Raw genomic sequence first — 21,837 nt, forward strand, 5'->3', positions numbered from 1 at the left:
TCTCTCTCTCTCTCTCTCTCTCTCTCTCTCTCTCTCTCTCTCTCTCTCTCACACACGCGTGAACGTTGTGCGCATGGATGTCGCGCAGCCCGCAAACACGCTCACACACATAGGGACATAAGAGAGATTTTGTTCATTTGTGTATTTTGTGGGAAATGGATATGATTATGTACATGGTTTAACAGTTGTCCAGGACTGTTGTTCTGTCCCTGTTGTAGAGACCCACAGCGTCCAATGTGGGAGAAAAAAATTGTGTTTTGGCTGTGGCCCAGTATGGACTGGCACTGGGCAGTTGACCAAATTAGCGCTAACGGGCTGACTGGCACACACAGCCCAAATCTACCCCCATACAACACCAGCACAGAGCCCGGACATGCACTGACACTGGCTGCCCTTAATGTCCCAGGCATGTGTCAATGCACTGCTCCTGGATCGAACACTCACCCAATCATCTATTGAACTACCTAATGAAAGGGCAAAATCGAAATGTCTCTGTTCTAATCATCATCGTGGAAATACTAGCCTGTCATTAAGGTGTTGATTAGTTTAACTGCTTGCATTTTCACTAGATTCCCCAAACACAGTTCATACATTCTCTCATAGTGAGCATTCTCTGCTCGTATTATTGGTTCTGGCATTGATTCAGTGTAGCAGTCAAATGAGTCTATGCTAGGCTACTGGAAATGTAGCCTGAGTGCAAAGTCCCCATTGTTTTGATGCTGAATTACTGTCATCTGAGGGCGAGTTGATAGCAGCCTTGGGGGAAGGAAGGCTGGTGCTTGGCTCGCCACCAGGGCTTTGCATCTGGAGAGGATGAATTATAGGATGCAGACACTCAACGATTCCACCGCCCCATCCCTGGGTTAATTATACTGCTATGCTATCTATCACTTCTATTTCAGGCTCATCTCTCCCCTGTTTGTGTCGCTATAGCATTATCCACCCACCACCCCCAAATCCGTTAAGATGAGGATATTTGTTTGATCACAAATGGGTCCAGTTTTACCTCAGATTATTTGAAGGGATTATTTACCTTTGTGGAGTGCATTGAGGAAGGTGACATTCACTCCCTTTTAGCTCACCCTGCTCTGCCTAATTTTTAGACCGCATATGCTTCTGGGAACTGCTCAAGCTAGCAAAAACAATGAATGGCCCGGTTGCGAAATCCTCCCTGCAAGGCAAACTTTGGTCAAGGGCTCCTAACATTGATTGCATTGTGTATTGTGGCCTGGAGGAAAAAGCAGCACATAGTTCACAGTAGTTTCTATTCAGAATGCAAGGTGGGTGGTTGGATAGGGAGTTGATGTGAAGCCTGCATGCACATCCTCTATTCTAAACTAACATTGGGTGAGAGAAAGTTGTATAGAGGAGGTAGTAGAAGGGGAGTCAATCACGCTAATAAGCATAAAACAACCGTGGAGAAAGCCCCACATCACTCCTCACAAATTGACTGCAGTAAACCATGGCAGTGCCACTGTCATCAACGATCTGAATTTCAAAGACATCTCTCAAGGCGACATGTCATGAGTCTTTTGTCTGTGTTTAGTTCAGAGGGGAAGCTAAGGTGCTGGGAAGGCTAAGACGTTGGCAGAGAATTCTGATGGAAAATGGCTGTCAGTGTTCTCCCTCTAGAGCACGACTGAGATGTGGTTGTCACAGTTAATACTGCCAGATGTCTTTTGAATCTACTGCACCCCCACCACCACTACCACCCCACCCCATTCCTGTTCTTAGTGTGGGTTTTCAGATGTAGGAGCAAAAAGAAACTTTGCACACGGATGCACCTGTGTAGACCTACTTTCCTGATTCATCGAGTCTCTTTGAGAACTCAAATCGAGTCATTTGAAATATCATATCCAATATCAGAAAATCTTTACTGAGGTTAGATTGGACCCTGACTGCTGAGCCCTTTCGTCAATAAAGCCCATTCACCTTTTGTACTACTGTGGTGTGTGTACGAAGAAGTGACTTGCAGCATATTACCCCTGTGGCCCTGTCTTGCCTTCCTTCTTGTCTCTCTAATGGAGTGAAAACCCTTCTGGTTGGGAAGAGAGGAGAGGTAAGTTCAGAGGCTGCCGGCATTGAGGGCAGGGAGAGGGAAAGTACAGCCTACAGCAGGCTCAGACTGACTGACTGACTGACTGACTGACTGATGCAGCTCTCTATAGCCAGTAACAGAGGCAGCCAGGCACCTCATTAAAATGCTTCACGTTCCTCTTCAGGCACCAATGCTCTCTCTGCTTCCTCTTCACTGCGCTTTATACTACAGAGCAGGCTGGGGAAAGTTGACGACCTCAGAAGTCTGAGCCTCTTTGTAAAACGGATAAAGCTTATGCTCGTCTATTAAATAGGACCAGTTTTACCGTCTCGTCTCCACCCACTCAACCACATAGACAGCTTGTGAATAAATCATATTAATCTATAGAATGATTAAGCAGAACATGAATAATGACTTTTTATATATAGAGAGAATCCCCCCGTGAGACATAGGCTTTGTCAGACATTGGATCTTAGAGCTGTTTTGCTTGCAGTGTTTTTTGTCTGGACAGTGAGACCACATAAGCCACAACCAGTTCAGTTATTCGTTTAGGCAGTTTAATATGGCCCTCCACAAAATAACACAACTTCATGCCAAACCTCCAGCCCACCTCTAAATACACCACTTTTGGTTGAAACAGATACCACGAGCTTAAATGCAATTTGGACAGTGGTGCCACCCAGCCATTATCTCATTACTGCCCACAACACAAAACAATTGAATGTGGTTGAGCGAAGATCCAAGGATAGGAGGAGGAGGAGGAGAGAGCGAGAGGGCCCTAGCAGAGATACCGACAGTGTCTTCGTTTGGCGGGCCTCCAGATCTGTCTTCTTGTGTAGGGTTCAGTTAATCACACTTTGTCAGTGGTTAGCTATGCTCATTGAACTGTGGTGGGCATCCACTGAAGGCCCTGGTGGTGGTGAGCTGTGCTGTAGCTAGTAGTGCTGCTTTGAAGTGTTCACATGCCAAGCCTTTTGCATGTCTGTGTGGTCAGTAGAGCATGTCATCGCTCCAATTACTGTTTATTGTGGTGTGCTAATCCATGTGAGGAAAGTATTCCCATGATCAAAGCTGATGTCATTGGCGCTGATTGTGAAATCAAAGTGGATTTGGGGTTCTTTGGGTATTTGGTGCTGTTTTCTTTGTAACTGTAACTTTGTAACTGTCTGTTGTCAGACAGTCTCGACCTTGTACTATCCACTCTCTGTCTCTAACTCTGTCTGGGCTTGCTTTTATCTCTCCTCTCCTGCTCACATACTCATCACTTCCTCCATTGATGAAATTGGTGAAATTCCAGCCCGTCCGCCTGCGGTTTGGTGTGGGTGTTATCGTTTGCTTGCCGACGGTAGGCATGTGTGTTTTTCTCAGGAGGTGTCAGATTCTCACCCACTCTGCAACCACGTCATTTCTATGTGGAAATGTGCTTAATAATGGTTGAGACGTTGATCAATGACATTTCAACCTTTATTCACCCAATCAAAAAGACAGCCAGAAGTTTGTTGAATTCCCAATGCTTTCAACCATTTAAAAGCACAACCAAATTCCAATAGAAAAAAAACGTCTAATTTTTTGTTTAGCTGTCATCTAAATGTGTTGTCACTGCGCTTTCAACCATTTAAAACCACAACAACGTTCAAATGGAAATGCAATGTCAGCTATCTTGTATGTATACAACAATTTCATGTGTTATGACTGTACTTCATCTAATAGCACAGCTAAATGACCTGGATTGCAGTTCACGTTAAATTAAAAGTACATAGTGCAAGTGATCAATGCTGTTCAAGATTTTGAGCAGATTATTATAGCAATTGTGAAGATTTCCACAGACCGGCGAACTTTGCATGCTATCTTGAACATGCACACTTTCTATGATGACATAAGAAGACATTTATAGTTACAATAAACTCAATGTGGCAATTGATGAGTTACTAATTTTAAGGTTGAATAAATACTGTTACATTAGTTTGTAGTATAGCCTTAACTTTAGACTATTTACTGTATTACTAAAGTAATATTGAATTATATTTGGTTGACAACGCAACCAAATATTAACAGTTAAAGGGCATGTATCTAATGCTTGGAGAGTTTCATCTGACCCACTGGCTTGATCATATTCTTTAACTTTTGTTTTTGGTTTAGTTGGAGACGTGAATCCAAAATATCATTAGTTAACTTGTCGACAAGATAATAGACTATTTACTGTATTGCAAAACTGATATTGACTTGTGTTTGGTTGTCAATGCAACCAAATATTAACATTTGAAGGAGATGTACAGTGAGGGAAAAAAGTATTTGATCCCCTGCTGATTTTGAACGTTTGCCCACTGACAAAGAAATGATCAGTCTATAGTTTTAATGGTAGGTTTATTTGAACAGTGAGAGACAGAATAACAACAAAAAAATCCAGAAAAACGCATGTCAAAAATGTTATAAATTGATTTGCATTTTAATGAGGGACCTAAGTATTTGACCCCTCTGCAAAACATGACTTAGTACTTGGTGGCAAAACCCTTGTTGGCAATCAGAGGTCAGACGTTTCTTGTAGTTGGCCACCAGGTTTGCACACATCTCAGGAGGGATTTTGTCCCACTCCTCTTTGCAGATCTTCTCCAAGTCATTAAGGTTTCGAGGCTGACATTTGGCAACTCGAACCTTCAGCTCCCTCCACAGATTTTCTATGGGATTAAGGTCTGGAGACTGGCTAGGCCACTCATGGACCTTAATGTGCTTCTTCTTGAGCCACTCCTTTGTTGCCTTGGCCGTGTGTTTTGGGTCATTGTCATGCTGGAATACCCATCCAGACCCATTTTCAATGCCCTGGCTGAGGGAAGGAGGTTCTCACCCAAGATTTGACGGTACATGGCCCTGTCCATCGTCCCTTTGATGCGGTGAAGTTGTTCTATCCTCTTAGCAGAAAAACACCCCCAAAGTATAATGTTTCCACCTCCATGTTTGACGGTGGGGATGGTATTCTTGGAGTCATAGGCAGCATTCCTCCTCCTCCAAACACGGCGAGTTGAGTTGATGCCAAAGAGCTCCATTTTGGTCTCATCTGACCACAACACTTTCACCCAGTTGTCCTCTGAATCATTCAGATGTTCATTGGCAAACTTCAGACGGGCATGTATATGTGCTTTCTTGAGCAGGGGGACCTTGCGGGCGCTGCAGGATTTCAGTCCTTCACGGCGTAGTGTGTTACCAATTGTTTTCTTGGTGACTATGGTCCCAGCTGCCTTGAGATCATTAACAAGATCCTCCTGTGTAGTTCTGGGCTGATTCCTCACCGTTCTCATGATCATTGCAACGCCACGAGGTGAGATCTTGCATGGAGCCCCAGGCCGAGGGAGATTGACAGTTCTTTTGTGTTTCTTCCATTTGCGAATAATCGCACCAACTGTTGTCACCTTCTCACCAAGCTGCTTGGTGTAGTGGATGGGTATTCCAGCATGCCAATGACCCAAAACACACGGCCAAGGCAACAAAGGAGTGCCTCAAGAAGAAGCACATTAAGGTCCTGGAGTGGCCTAGCCAGTCTCCAGACCTTAATCCCATAGAAAATCTGTGGAGGGAGCTGAAGGTTCGAGTTGCCAAATGTCAGCCTCGAAACCTTAATGACTTGGAGAAGATCTGCAAAGAGGAGTGGGACAAAATCCCTCCTGAGATGTGCGCAAACCTGGTGGCCAACTACAAGAAACATCTGACCTCTGTGATTGCCAACAAGGGTTTTGCCACCAAGTACCAAGTCATGTTTTGCAGAGGGGTCAAATACTTAGGTCCCTCATTAAAATGCAAATCAATTTATAACATTTTTGACATGCGTTTTTCTGGATTTTTTGTTTTATTCTGTCTCTCACTGTTCAAATAAACCTACCATTAAAATTATAGACTGATCATTTCTTTGTCAGTGGGCAAACGTACAAAATCAGCAGGGGATCAAATACTTTTTCCCCCCACTGTAGGCTAACTCCTGTATAAAATTGAGGACACAGCCATGCAATCTCCATAGTGAAACATTGGCAGTAGAATGGCCTTACTGTAGAGCTCAGTGTCTTTTCAACATGGCACCATCATAGGATGCCACTTTCATCAAAGTTCATCAAATTTCTGCCCTGCTAGAGCTGCCCCAGTCAACTGTGAGTTATGTTGTTGTGAAGTGGAAACAACTACGAGCGGGACTGTAGAGTGCTGAAGCGCGTAGCACATTAAAATCGTCTGTCCTCGATTGCAACACTCACTACCGAGTTCCAAATTGCCTCTGGAAGCAACGTCAGCACAATAACTGTTTGTCGGGAGTTTCATGAAATGGGTTACCATGGCCGAGCAGTCGCACACAAGCCTAAGATCACCAAGCGCAATGCCAAGCTATGGCTGGAGTGGTGTAAAGCTCGCCGCCATTGGACTCTGAAGCAGTGGAAATGTGTTCTCTGGTGTGATGAATCATGCGTCACCATCTGGCAGTCCGATGGATGAATCTGGGTTTGGCGGATGCCAGGAGAACGCTACCTGCCCCAATGCATAATGCCAACTGTAAAGTTTGGTGGAGGAGGAATAATGGTCTGGGGCTGTTTTTCATGGTTCGGGCCAGGCTCCTTAGTTCCAGTGAAGGGAATACAATGACAGCATACAATGATGTTCTAGACCAGGGGTGGGCAATTCCAGTCCTCGGGGGCCTGATTGGTGTCACAGTTTTGCCCCAGCCCCAGCTAACACAGCTGACTCCAATAATCACCTAGTCATGATCTTCAGTTTAGAATTAAATTTGATTAATCAGCTGTGTTTGCTAGGGATGGAGAAAACGTGTGACACCCATCAGGCCCCCAGGACTGGAGTTGCCCACTCCTGTTCTAGATGATTCTGCGCTTCTGACTTTGTGCCAACAGTTTGGGGAAGGCCATTTCCTGTTTCAGCACTGTGCACACAGTGAAGTCCATACAGAAATGGTTTGTCAAGATCGGTGTGGAACTTGACTGGCCTGCACAGAGCCCTGACCTCAACCCCATCGAACACCTTTGGGATGAATTGGAACGCAGATTGCGAGCCAGGCCTTTCAGAAAGAGATGCTCGACGAGCAGGTGTCCACATTCTGTTGCTCATGCAGTGTACATTTCCTTCAAATGGCGAAATTTGTCTGCATTGAAAACCAGATATAATTCAATATCCAGTTTGTTTACAAATTAATAATTAACAGGTTGGATTCACGTCTCCATCTCAACCAAACATCAACGTTAAAGAATAGGACTAAATCATATCAAACTTTTAATACACTTTAACTTGGGGGGGCGAGTTTGAGAAACCCTGCAGTACAGTAGGAGGTGCTGCCCAGCCTGTTTTTTTCTAATAGTGGATATAACGTTGAAGATCTGACGTTGTTTCCAGAGTACAAATTCAACAGGTTTGTCTATGTTGAAAATGAATTACCATGATGACATAATCCTGCGGTTGACACCCTCAAAACAACAGTTTACGTTGATGACTTTTTGCTAATCTAATGCATTTCCCACAAAGATTTCACGTGCCAATGCATTGACATATTTTGTTGAAACAGCGTTAGTCTGCCGCCAGCTGCACAGAGGCAGTAGGCAACGAGTGAGTGAAGACAAGGGTGTATATGGGCCTCTACTGCCTTGTCTTTTCCTGTGCCTCTGCTCAGTTCGTGGGCTGCAGCAGTGGGTCTCTCATCACAGTGGTGGCTGACTCAGACCTTACCTCACCTCTCGTTTTCCCTGTACTCCTCCTACCATTCTCGGGAAGGGAAGGAGTGTGGGAGAGTATATTGCTGAGGAATCTTTTTCTTTCAAAGCTATAATTCTCTCTGCTCAGTTGGTGCATGACCTCTTGGTCCTGGCTCACTGCGGAGGAGTTTGTTGTTGAGCTGTGAGTTTGTTTTCTGTTTTAGTCCTCGTTAATACGAGGCTAGCCAGTGATGTTGGTTGCATGTCATTCTCTGGCAGCTCATCTGTCAGACAGAAGTCATCTGCTGTGTCAGGTGCATGTCATGTTAGTCAGGGCTTCGAGCTTGACTCACTTATTAGACACACTTCATCATGTCCCAATGTTTGACTCACACACACACACACACGACATGGCCTTTTTTGGACTGTCCCGTTTTACCTTCCTTTGCTTATCTCTCTGATTATTTATCCTCTTCTCATCCCTTTCTAATGCCTCTAGCACAGTGCCTCCCAACTCTGGTCCTCCAGTACCACCAATAATACACATTTTTATTGTAACCCTGGACAAACACACCTGATTTCAACTTGTCAACTAATCATCAAGCCCTCATTGAGTTTTTTACCTTTTTTTACCTTTATTTAACTAGGCAAGTCAGTTAAGAACAAATAATTTTTTACAATGATGGCCTACCCCAGCCAAACCCTCCCCTAACCCGGACGAAGCTGGGCCAATTGTGCGCCGCCAATTGTGCTCCGCCCAATCACTGCTGGTTGTGATACAGCCTGGGATCGAACCAGGGTCTGTAGTGACGCCTCTAGCACTGAGATGCAGTGATTTAGACCGCTGTGCCACTCAGGAGCTCGGGAGTTGAATGAGGTCTTTTTGTCCAGGGCTACAACTAAACTGTACTGTTGGAGGTACTGGAGGACCAGGGTTAGGAAACACTGTTCTAGCACACACCTTCTCTCTCTCTCTCTCTCCCCCCACCCCCCTTTCCCATCTCTCTCTCCCCCCCCCCTTTCCCATCTCTCTCTCTCCCCCACCCCCCTTTCCCATCTCTCTCTCTCCCCCACCCCCCTTTCCCATCTCTCCCTCTCTCCCCCACCCCCCTTTCCCATCTCTCTCTCTCCCCCACCCCCCTTTCCCATCTCTCTCTCTCCCCCACCCCCTTTCCCATCTCTCTCTCTCCCCCACCCCCCTTTCCCATCTCTCTCTCTCCCCCACCCCCCTTTCCCATCTCTCTCTCTCCCCCACCCCCCTTTCCCATCTCTCTCTCTCCCCCACCCCCTTTCCCATCTCTCTCTCTCCCCCACCCCCTTTTCCCATCTCTCGCTCTCCCCCACCCCCCTTTCCCATCTCTCTCTCTCCCCCACCCCCTTTCCCATCTCTCCCTCTCTCCCCCACCCCCCTTTCCCATCTCTCTCTCTCCCCCACTCCCCTTTCCCATCTCTCCCTCTCTCCCCCACCCACCTTTCCCATCTCTCTCTCTCCCCCACCCCCCTTTCCCATCTCTCTCTCTCCCCCACCCCCCTTTCCCATCTCTCTCTCTCTCCCCCACCCCCCTTTCCCATCTCTCCCTCTCTCCCCCACCCCCCTTTCCCATCTCTCTCTCTCCCCCACCCCCCTTTCCCATCTCTCCCTCTCCCCCACCCCCCTTTCCCATCTCTCCCTCTCTCCCCCCTCTCCTCTCTGTGATTCATTAGGTCCTCTTAGTGGCTCCTACACAATCAGGGTCAGCCTCTTATCAAAGGCCTCTCTGTACTGGAGATGAGGCCCAGTCTTCCACAGGACAGAGGGAACTTTGTGCCAGCTGCCCACAGCCCAGTGGGCCTGTTGGAGGAGAGGAGTAGGGAGACAGGGAGAGGTAGGGAGGCTGAGTGATGCCTCTTGTGGTGTGGGCCAGGCAGTCCCATTCAGTGAGTCTCACTAGGCCAAGCAGCTAAAGTTGAAGTGATTACAGCTTGTAGGCCAGGGATTCTGGTCTATTCTGCTCCATTGTTAGGGGCTTTGTTAACACTGAAGCAGGGCACTGGGAATCTGCTGCCACTCTGTTCATGGAAACAGCTAGAGGTCTCCTAGGCATTCCCGGACATGTTGTTGGTTCTCTCATGGGGGCGTAGCTTGGCCTCCATGGGGCTCAGGCCGACCAACAGAAGTGTGCCTCTCACCATTGTAAGCTGGCATCAGTGAGCCCTGGCTGGGAGTTGCCTGGGTAACGTCTACACTACTGAATGTGCCCTCACAAGGAAATGCTTTTATCGGGAGCTTTTAGAATACCTTGGAAAAGTGCAAGGTTCTCATCTCAAATGATTTTAATAAATAATTCCCCAAGTGCTAAGTGTTCTCGCCAGTGGCTTTGATGTTGTGTGCTTGGTAACTGGGTCTGTGTATCTGCTTAATAACACAGTAGACTGAAAGCACCTGGCTGTGTAGATCACTCATAAGGCTATATTACCCTCGCTGGCACAACAAACCCAACCCCTCCTAGTCTCCCCAGTGGCAGCCATGATGACATGACCCCTGTCTCTCTCTCTCTGTCTGAGTGGTGCAGCCTAATACTCATTTGTCCCCAGGCCCAGTGGAGCAGCTGGGAGTTCAGAGCCCCAATTACAGGAAGTTAACCTCACTTAGTCAACAGGCTTACAGTGCCTCGACATGTCCCACTAACATGCTAATATACACCACCGATAGGGAGTAGGGAGCCAGAAGCAGAAGCTTCATTCACTTTCCCCCAGTTTTTTCCCTCCTCAGTTCTCCTCACACATTCTCAGGCTCTCCCCACCCCTGGCTGAAGTCTGAAACTGAGGTTATGTGAGGAAACGTGAGCATAGCATTATGCATGCATGTACACACACACCGGCCCCTCGAAATGTGTTTTGGAAGCCAGATAAAGGCATGTGGCTGTGTTTCGGCTGCGGTGGCTGTGTGGGTTGTGGTTCTATTTATCTGTCCCTGTGGACTCTGCTCTGTGCAGCAGGCAGGCAGCGGGCCCAAAGCTGCAGTGATTGAAATGCGGAGTGCAAACAGGACAAGGTTTGCCATGCCATGGCTAAGTGTCCATCCATTATAGCAGAGCGCTAGCCGCATAGCCCTAGCCGCACAGCCCGGCCCAGCCAGGAGGAAGGAACCTCTGCTCTTCATGCACCGTGAGCACCACCAACCACAGTCTCCATTACCCTATTTATTATAGCTTGGATTTCATCATTCATGATATGACTTACTAACAGTCAAATGTGAAACTGATGCGGAACAATGAACTTCATGTACAAGAATGATATTATGATGAATTAAGATGCTATTTTTGATCATTTTTCTAGACTCTGGTGCAGGAGCAAATCGCAGTGTATTTTGAGATTTCGATATAGAGCCTGAAGTAGAGCGAGTCTACATCAGTCCGAGCAGTATTCATGTTCTGATTAAAAGTCAATGAAACAGTGTGATATCCAGTTTGTTTGTTTATTTGTTTGTTTAGAATGGGAATTATTTATCTCAATCTGTCGGCAAGCATTTCTACTACTTACACTAGATCCAATAAGATCATTAGGCACATCAGGAGGGAGGCTCAGACTGGTGCCCAACGTGCACAGATGTAGGAGGTTTTTTTGGTGTCAAAAACTCCCTCTTGTCAACTCAATGTGTTTATCAGCTCACTGGGGATGATGAGCCTGGAACGCGAGGCACCCCGGAGGAACTCTAGAGCACGGGTCGGCAACAGACAGGCACGCAGGCCAAAACCGGACCCCCAAACGTTACAGCAACAACAACAAAAAGACTAAAATCAACAGGAATTCAACAACAAAATTTGTTTCATTTAGGAAATTCGTTCACCAAGTATTCCCACGAATACAAAAAGAGACTTGATCCCTGCCATAGAATATAGCCTATATTTGTTTTGGTTCCTAATGTACTGTATTTTATTCACAATATTTCTATTGGTGCAGAGTGTACGTATGGCACTCTTTACAGAGTGACAATTTAACCCATCTCCCTGGGGTCACTGGCTTACAGTAGCAACACTGATGGCTCCTGGGTAATATGGACTGGTTGTGTGGATAGAAAATGTATTTATTCATTTGTTGTGTTTGGAGATTCTTAGTGGCAGAAGCATTTATTTATACTGCTTTTGATTTTCTTTCAGCTTGTAATCATTTCTGACACATTTTCAATTTAACATGCTTAGAGAACGTGTTCATATTTCTGGTGTCTCATCAAGTAAATCAATTTGCATACATGTCAATGTCTATTTCCCCTGAAAGTGTGACTGTTTTGTATGTATGGAGTAGTGTATGTGTCCGTATGAAGCAGTTTTCTCTGATGTGTGAATGTGTTTGCCATGGAGAAATGCAAGCCCATCACAGCATTGACAGCCAGTGGCTAATGTGATCACAGCTTGTGTGCTGCAGGACTGACTGAGAGGAACCGTAATCTCTTCGAGTGTCTCGCTGCCAAATTGGCTCAATCTGCCAGGGAGAGACATCAGAGTTCTCTGCTGTCGGCTTTCGAAGGGCCTTTTTTTATGTGGGCTCAGGATGTTTGATCCAGTAAACTGTATCTCAGCACTTTGATTTGGTGAACCTGCTATCCATAGCATGTGAAGGGACTTCATAGGGATCACTAGTCCAGCGTCAGTGACAGAGAGAGGGGAACCAGAGCCCTGCCTCCCAGCTGAACACACTAGGCTATATCGATCAGATAATGTACTCTGGACAAGATTCGTTGATAGATCAAAACCTCACATTTTGTTTAACACTTGATATATAAATAGTTAATAGTGCGTTCTATTGGTTTATTGAATTACCTAACAGTCTACTTTGGGAGTTTGTTACATGAATGTAATGATTAGGTTGAAGGCATAATTCTGCTCAGGTTGGATTTGGCTGAGCTTTCATGTTTCCCCCAGATGTTTATGCTGAAATTGGTTTGAAAAGTAGAGCCATTATATGAAATTGAAATGTCAGTGACTTTTTACTGTGTCAGTTTGCCAGGAGGCAAAAATCACATCCAAATATGACTCTGCAGGCTTGTTTGTGAAATCCAGATATCCCTTTCAATCCTGAAGAATAGAAATGTCTGCATGTTTGTAAGGCTGTCCTGGAGTTTCTAAAAGCATCTAAAAGCATCTATCTGACTGACTCTGCCGATCATAAACACCCCCTGGACATGTCAGGAGAAAGTACGTCTGGAAAACCCCGAATTCTGAAAAGAGAGAGGCCATTTCTAATTCAGCAAATGCCCCGAGAAAAAAAGCTAAACTATTTATTAAGAATTTCCATTTGGGAAATAAATTGGTACTGCAGCCATTTCCTACTCCCACACAGTCAGTCAGATGATTAAAGTTGGAGAACATTAGCTTGCTTACTCAAGGCCCAAAGAGAGATGAACTAATTAGACACAGTCGAATACTTTCCACTGTGCTGCCTGCTAGTCTGCAATAAAACCTAGGAGCATGAGAGAGGCCACATCAGTAACAGGGCACTGCACACAGCCAATTATCAGGCAGGTAGCCTATGTCACTGTGTCATTGTCTACCTTTCCAGACCATAGCTATTGGTTTCATTTTCAACACCAGTTAGGCAGCTTACATTCCCCAACTGTTTCCACTCTTCGCCTGGTTAGAGAAAGTTGGTGTTAATATGAAATGCGAGGGTATGCAATTATTGAGTTTACAGTATGTTCTAATACCAAAACTATTTTCAGGTTGTAGCCAGTTGGAGTGAGATGAGAGCCCAGTGGAGTAGCAGACACACTGAGCATCCAGCTTAGCCATGCCTTGCTGCTGAGTGCCCTGGTGACCAGCTCTGGCCTTGGCACCATGACCAGTCTGAAGCGCCCACCCATGGAGCGCATCGTGGGGGGCTCTATCCCAGTCATCGACGAGTTCTACACCCGCCACCTCCGCCTGGCCAACGGAGGGGCACGCATAGACAGCGCCCACCCTCCAGGGGGCCCGGGGGTGCCTAAAATGGGGGTACGGGCACGGGTTGCCGAGTGGCCCCCGAGGAAGGACCTAGGTGCTCTCTGGCAGGTTACCACAGAGCCAGAGTCCCCAGCCTTGGCCGGAGGTGGGCAGAGCCAACTGAAACTAGGTCACCTGATGAGCCCCCAGGACTCCTCTATGCTCCGCAGCATCCACAACACACTGAAGAGTAAAACCCAGGGGGCCAGATACAGCCCAGACAGCCGTTACCTGTCCCCCACAGACTACAGAGTCCCCTCCCACAGAAACATCCGCCGCATCCGCCAGCGCAGCAACAGTGACATCACCATCAGTGAGCTGGACGATGGCGGGGACAGTGGGGAGGACTGGGGCCCCTCAGGGGCCAAGTGGTCCCCACTACACAGAGAGTATGGCAGCACCTCCTCTATAGATCAGCACGGGGCGCCAGGGGAGAGCTTCTTTGAGATGCTGAAGGGCTACCAGGGGGACAAGCCTGACCAGCGCAGCCCTGCACCAGACAGACTAGAGGACTTGCTGACTGCTGGACTCAAGCAGGCCTCCATAGAACTACATGAGGAGACTAGTGAGAGCCAGGCATCCAGCAGAGTCAAGGAGAGAGAGAAGCCCCTAAAGAGACGCTCCAAGTCAGAGACAGGGGGAGAGTCTATATTCCGTAAACTACGCAGCGTGAGGGGGGAGTCGGACTCACCACGGGCCGGCTCTGATGCTGAGGACGGTCGGTCAGAGGACTGGGTAACCCCCGTCAAGCCATGGGTGTGTCAGAGGGGCTTCTCCCACTACGACGTGCAGAGCATGATGTTTGACCTGAATGAGGTGATCCAGAGCAGGCAGATGGTGGCGGGGAAGAGGAAGAACACGACCACAGGGGCGTCTGCTGCAGCTGCAGCCTCCAACACCTCCACCGTGTCCTCCACCCAGAGCCTGGCCTACAGCTCCCCCGCTGGCAGCCAGGAGGAGCTCAGTGCCGGGGCCAGGGACAGCCCCAGCATGGGCACCGGGGACGAGCAGAGCAATGAGATGCTCCTCAGCTGCCCCTGCTTCCGCAATGAGATTGGGGCCAACGGAAGGCGCACGGCGGGAGCCGGGCCCCCCAAACAGGGGAGTGGGGGCTCGGGGACCCTGGGAAGCGAGGGCAGTCAGTTTGAGTCGTCCCTCAGCTCCCACTGCACTAACGCTGGGGTGGCAGTGCTAGAGGGGCCCAAGGACAGCCCCAGTTCCCTCAGTGACAGAGGGAAACACTACATCGTAGAGCATGTGGACCTGGGAGCTTACTACTACAGGAAGTTCTTCTACCTTAGAGGTGAGATAGACTCAGTTGAACATACATTATGTATCCTCTCAAACTTATTCAGTTACAAACATTATACAGTACATGAAGTACTATAACACTAGAATGTGTAACATAAACAAATAGTCCTACACAGCCCACTGTGTAATACAGTTTCCAAATTCAAATGCATGAAGTGTATGTTTATACATAGCTGTCTACTTCCATTTCTCTCGCTCTCTCTTGCTCTCTCTTTCTCTTTCTCTCTCTCTCCCTCAGAGCACTGGAACTACTTTGGGATGGACGAGGCTCTGGGTCCAGTAGCTGTGAGTCTGCGCAGGGAGAAACAGGAGGAGCACAAAGAGCACGGCCAGCAGTACAACTACCGGGTCATCTTCAGAACATCAGAGGTCAGACAGCTAGCCTCCTGGTTTTACAACTGCTCTCCCTGGACCATGTAACTTATAACAGCGTTAGCAGTTAATGATCCTGCTAGATAGATTGAGATTTCTGGAATTGTTATCAAATCCAGTCACGTTGATTGTCTGTAGATTTGTTTTTCTGTAGATAAGTAACTCTCCCGTGTCTGTCTTCCTGGTAGTTTCACGGTAAGACTAGCTAGAGGTGAAACTCAGCTCTCTGTCTCTCTCTGCTGATTATGTAAGAAGCCCAGAGGGCCATCAGCTGTTCCCTCAGATCAGCACTGTGTAAAGAAACTATAGAAAACGCTCTCATCCTCCTCACATCTCCATGGCCTGTCAATGCTACACAACCTCAAAACACTATAGAGAACTCTCCTTTTTCATTTCACTGGAAAATCATTTGCTTCATTAAGTTGGAAGGTTGTGATTTTAGTTATGGAGTGACTGCGACACAGCACCATTACATTCCCAGCTATAGATTTAAGGCACCTGCCCTGGAGTGTCCAGAGATGGTTGTCTGGGGTTTTTCCCTGAGTTGGAAGGTGGCCAGGTGTGGGTGAATAGACCCTCCAGCTCTGTGTGAGACACCCCGGGTCCCCAGGGCCCCAAACCTGTGGAACACTGTCCTTTTGTTAGGGCCCTCTCCTAGGAGTGTGGGAGAGAAAATTCCCCTCCGTTCCAGCTGTATATGATAGCAAGTGATTGAGTTCACGGCCTCTGCTGAACACAATGCACACTCTGTGTACATATTATCCGTTGCTGAACAACCCCAACCCCACCCTCAGCTTTCTGCCCCCAGGCCAAAAGTTTGATTCATAACTGTACCTGGTTCTTCTCTGTTGTTTTATGTCAGATTGCTTTAGATAAATAGTTATGAACTTACTCAGGATAAGTTAGGGTGTTTGAGAAGAAAAACCGACATGTTCATTTTGGCTATCGCTTTGTTCCATCTTGATGTGAAAGTTCCATGGACTGGGGATTCCTGAGGCACATTCCTCCTCTCACACCTCTTTCTCTTCCTCTCCTTCTTTTCATCCCTCCATCCAGTTGACCACACTCCGGGGGTCTATTCTGGAGGATGCGGTGCCCTCGTCCTCTAAGCATGGCACTACCCGGGGACTGCCCCTGAAGGAGGTGCTGGAGCACCTGCTTCCAGAGCTGGATGTGCCCTGCCTCCGCTTGGCCCTCAACACGCCCAAGGTCACAGAACAGCTGATGAAACTGGACGAGCAGGGGGTAGGAGATACATAAACACTACATAAAACACTCCCTGAAGAGCCCAGCCATGCTACAGCTATATGCTGTTATTGGGCTAGTTATCATATTTCATAGCTATTTTGATTGGCACTATATGTTGGCACTATATCATTCTATAAAATTAGGCTTGTCTGATCTCGTATAGTTTTTGCACTGCAAACATTTTTTAACGTTAAATCTGTCACTCTCTCTCCCCCTCTCTTCCTCCCTCCCCCTTCACTTTCTCCCCCTCTCTCGCCCTCCTCCTCTCCAGCTGAGTTTCCAGGTGAAGGTGGGGGTGATGTACTGCAGGGCGGGGCAGAGCAGTGAGGAAGAGATGTACAACAATGAGACGGCGGGCCCTGCCCTGGAGGAGTTCATACAGCTGCTGGGGGAAAGAGTCCGCCTCCAGGGATTCACCAAGTACCGCGCCCAGCTTGACACCAAGAGTACGCTCACACACACACACACACACTAGCAATGGTAGTCAAAATTGACAGAAGGTCAAAAATACAGTTCTGATGAATGTAACAGCTACATAAGAGTAAGATTCTTAACTATTTTAGATTTGAAAAAATCCATAAAATATTGACCTTTTTATCACAATTGTATAATGAGAGACAGAAAATCTATGGAATCCAGACATTTTGGTGGGACTTCAGGTATTCAATTGAAGGTTAAATATAAAATGTTGTCTTATTTGAAATGACACATGCCAAAATGTTTTAACCATATGTGGCCCTTTTATATGTATTGTTATTATATTGATAGAATAATAACGTTTGGAAATAACAACTAATTTGCATATACGGTGCATTCAGAAAGCATTCAGACCCCTTGACTTTTTTCACATTTTGTTACATTACAGCCTTATTCTAAAATGGATTGAATCGTTTTTTTTATTCTCATCAATCTACACACAATACCCCATAATGACAAAGCAAAAACAGGTTTTAAGACATTTTAGCAAATTTATTTAAAATACAAAACTGAAATATCACATTTACATAAGTATTCAGACCCTTTACTCAGTACTTTGTTGAAGCACCTTTGGGAACGATTACAGCCTCAAGTCTTCTTGGGTATGATGCTACAAGCTTGGCACACCTGTATTTGGGGAGTTTTTCCCATTCTTCTCTGCAGATCCTCTCAAGCTCTGTCAGGTTGAATGGGGAGCGTCGCTGCACAGCTATTTTCAGGTCTCTCCAGAGACGTTCGATCGGGTTCAAGTGGCTCTGGCTGGGCAACTCAAGGACATTCAGAGACTGTCCTGTTGGAAGGTGAACCTTCCAACAAGAAGTCCTGAGGACCTGAGCGCTTTGGAGCAGGTTTTCATCAAGGATCTTTCTGTACTTTACTCCGTTCATCTTTCTCTCGATCGTGACTAGTCCCCCAGTCCCTGCCGCTGAAAAACATACCCACAGCATGATGCTGCCACCACCATGCTTCACTGTAGGGATGGTGCCAGGTTTCCTCCAGACGTGACGCATGGCATTCAGGCCAAAAAGTTCAATCTTGGTTTCATCAGACCAGAGAATCTTGTTTCTCAGTGTCTGAGAGTCCTTTAGGTGCCTTTTGGCAAACTCCGATCGGGCTGTCATGTGCCTTTTACTGAGGAGTGGCTTCCGTCTGGCCACTCTAACATTAAGGCCTGATTGGTGGAGTGCTGCAGAGATGATTGTCCTTCTGGAAGGTTCTCCCATCTCCACAGAGGAACTCTGGAGCTCTGTCAGAATGGCCATCGGGTTCTTGGTCACCACCTTGACCAAGGCCCTTCTCCTCCGATTGCTCAGTTGGCCAGGCGGCCAGCTCTAGGAAGAGTTTTAGGTGTTCCAAATGCTCTTACATCTAAGAATGATTGAGGCCACTGTGATCATGGGGACCTTCAATGATGTAGACATCTTTTGGTACCCTTCCCCAGATCTGTGCCTCAACACTATCCTGTCTAGGAGCTCTACGGACAATTCCTTCGACCTCATGGCTTTGTTTTTGCTCTGACAGGAAGAGTCAGATGAGGAAAATGTTGATGAGGAAAATGTTTTATGTAATCCATTTTTTAGAATAAGGCTGTAACATAACAAAATATGGAAAAAGTCAAGGGGTCTGAATACTTTCCAAATGCACTGTACATGTGGGCATATGAAGTTACTCTATCCAACCAGCTATTTCTAAGGTACCACCCCAAAGATAATTTGTAAACGCCCCCTCACAATCTCCTGTCAACGTTCACCATGGCTTTTACCCAAATATGTGCAACATTACTTATTCATGAATGTCATCTAGAATATTAACTACAAGGCAGAAATGTTTTGTATCAAAATAGCACCCACTTGAGAATTAACCAATGCATATTTATTTGACAATAGGGGAACGATACAAAATTACATGATTGAATAAGATATTTAGATTTTTCGTCTCAGCTTTCTTTTCTGAGTGACAACTTTGTTTACGTTATCATCTAATCAAACATTTTAAAAAAATGTATCCCACAAAGGGAAGACTAACTGTAAGTAGACCGGTTTCTCTTCTTTCTTGTCATGTGGTTGCCGTGTCAGTGTGTTTAATCCCCATCGGTATATAAACTTTATAAACACGTGGGTCAAAACCTTTTTGTCCCATGTCTTCAATTTCTGACGATACCCCCATCCTTTTGAGACATCGTTTCACAATTTTCCTCAACAGTAAAGTCCAGGAGAAAAGGTGGTAATAGGATGAATATTGTCCAATTTTTTTTTGAAAGCAATCGGTGAATTGACAATTAGTTGACAAATAGATGATCCACTTCTCAAATACAGCCAAATGATAGCTAAAGACAGGAGTATTCTCAGGTGGGCGTGGCTTGAGCCTTGCTACACACATACACACAAACACACAGTTGTGTTTAACTAACCTTGGACACACACACAATTGATTCCCATTCAAAGCAAAGCACTGACAGTGCATTTAAAAGTGTGATTGACCTTTTTTATTTGACCAAGGATGTAGCATGACAGGCTCCTGTGTGGGAACCTCACTGACCCTCTCTCTGACCTCCTCACCCCAGGTCTCACAGCTGTAGAGTCTGCTTAATATTTGCTGTAGGCGGTGCTCTGTTCTGCCTTGTGTGTTATCAACAATAGGTTTGGGGTAATCTCTGTAATCCAGGAAATAGATGTTGCTCTCCTGTCTCTTGCAGGGTTTTTTTTATGTGTAGTCCCTTTTTACTTCATGTAGCCTGTTTTTCTTTCAAATCTCTCTTGTAACCCCTCATTTCGCCTTGCGAGTCTTATCACTCCACCATACCTGTTCCTCTGACCAACTCTTTCTCATAACCCGTACTCCCTCCCTCCATCTCTCCGTCTGTCTCTGGTGTATTGAGGACTAAATCATGTTCACAATGGCTGGCCCACACGCTCCACTAGATCCTTTATGTTCCTAATGAGAGCAGAGCAGGAAATGGCAGCTCATCGCAATTATGCACTTAATTACATTAGACTATTTCTGGCACTTCCTCTATTCATAAGCTCAATGAATATGAACATTCCTCTTTTGTCCATACATTTTAATTGTGGTGGCTGCCTGGGTAATCTTGCACCCAAAACCAAATCAGTTACAGTCATGAGAGACAAGCGCATGGGTACCTCTGCTCTTAGGAGTATAGTAGACTAGTAGGGTTGTGACATACTCTTTACAATGCTACATTTTTAGATGTAGTATTTTTGAGCAACAATACAGTATTGTCGATAGGGCTCTACCTGTCTGACAACAATTATTTGTTGTTGTTTTCCTGTCTCACTATGTTGGCAGACATTGATCAGACTACACTAGCATGGCTTATTGTTCGGGCTATGAAACAGGAGACAGTCTAGTACATAAAGCACTGAGCAGATAGGTGGCTGGAGGACAGAGTTGGGTTGCAGGAGCAGTACAATGGGGCCTTATATTGTGGTGCTCCTCTCCCTTCCTCCAGCTGATTCCACTGGCAGCCACTCCCTGTACACGGCCTACAGGGACTATGAGATCATGTTCCACGTGTCTACCCTGCTGCCCTACACACCCAACAACAAACAACAGGTACGGAAGGGTTCTATGATATCACATAATACATGAATATCTAAGAGACATGCTTTAGGATAACATGATATGCCATAGATGGATTCAATTATTAATCAAGTTCAATGCTGCCATGCTGAAGAATAGGATATTCATTGAGATAGTGTAATTCTTGTATGGTTATACCATGTTTGTCCTTGTAGTTGCTGAGGAAGAGACACATTGGAAATGACATCATCACCATAGTGTTCCAGGAGCCGGGAGCGCTCCCCTTCACCCCCAAGACCATCCGCTCCCACTTCCAACACGTGTTCATCATCGTCCGTGTGCACAGCCCCTGCTCCGACAATACCTGCTATAGGTGAGTGTAAACCGTGTTTAGACCCTAGAGGGCCTGGCGGTCACTAAGAACCTGGAAAGCCCCTGGTACTACAACAGTGGTTGTTTTGAACTCACACAGGTAGATAACATAATGAGGAAAGAGAACCACTAGAAGGCATGGTCACCAACCCAGATACATTCGCTTGGGTAACTACTGGCTCTCCTTATTTCTCTCTGTAGCCAGGGTACTATAGGCAGGGTACTATAGGCAGAGTACTGTAGGCAGGGTACTATAGGCAGGGTACTATAGGCAGGGTACCATGCAGGGTACTGTAGGTAGGGTACTATAGGCAGGGTACTATAGGCAGGGTACTATAGGCAGGGTACTATAGACAGGGTACTGTAGTCAGGGTACTATAGGCAGGGTACTATAGGCAGAGTACTGTAGTCAGGGTACTATAGGCAGGGTACTATAGGCAGGGTACTATAGGCAGAGTACTGTAGTCAGGGTACTATAGGCAGGGTACTATAGGCAGAGTACTGTAGTCAGGGTACTATAGGCAGGGTACTATAGGCAGAGTACTGTAGTCAGGGTACTATAGGCAGGGTACTATAGGCAGAGTACTATAGGCAGAGTACTATAGGCAGGGTACTATAGGCAGAGTACTATAGACAGGGTACTGTAGGTAGGGTACTATAGGCAGGGTACTATAGGCAGAGTACTGTAGTCAGGGTACTATAGGCAGGGTACTATAGGCAGAGTACTATAGGCAGAGTACTATAGGCAGGGTACTATAGGCAGAGTACTATAGACAGGGTACTGTAGGTAGGATACTATAGGTAGGGTACTATAGGCAGGGTACTATAGGCAGAGTACTGTAGTCAGGGT

The 21,837-nt window shown here is 46.4% G+C and overlaps 1 protein-coding gene across 3 annotated transcripts in view; it reads left to right on the top strand.

Moving 5' to 3' along the window:
* The window catches only part of LOC106611072 (signal-induced proliferation-associated 1-like protein 1), an 83,794-nt gene that overhangs the window by 31,611 nt on the left and 30,346 nt on the right, over window positions 1–21,837 (top strand). For all 3 annotated transcript variants that reach the window (XM_082955660.1, XM_082955661.1, XM_014210935.2), the window contains 6 exons: window positions 13,409–14,970; window positions 15,217–15,347; window positions 16,407–16,595; window positions 16,870–17,044; window positions 20,545–20,648; window positions 20,831–20,988. In XM_082955660.1, coding sequence (XP_082811786.1) covers window positions 13,524–14,970; window positions 15,217–15,347; window positions 16,407–16,595; window positions 16,870–17,044; window positions 20,545–20,648; window positions 20,831–20,988 — 2,204 coding nt within the window. In that variant the 5' untranslated portion in view covers window positions 13,409–13,523. The remainder of the gene's footprint in view (window positions 1–13,408; window positions 14,971–15,216; window positions 15,348–16,406; window positions 16,596–16,869; window positions 17,045–20,544; window positions 20,649–20,830; window positions 20,989–21,837) is intronic.

The sequence above is a fragment of the Salmo salar genome, chromosome 09 (assembly GCF_965601325.2).
Source record: "Salmo salar chromosome 09, fSalSal1, whole genome shotgun sequence".
NCBI classification, from domain to species: Eukaryota; Metazoa; Chordata; class Actinopteri; order Salmoniformes; family Salmonidae; genus Salmo; species Salmo salar.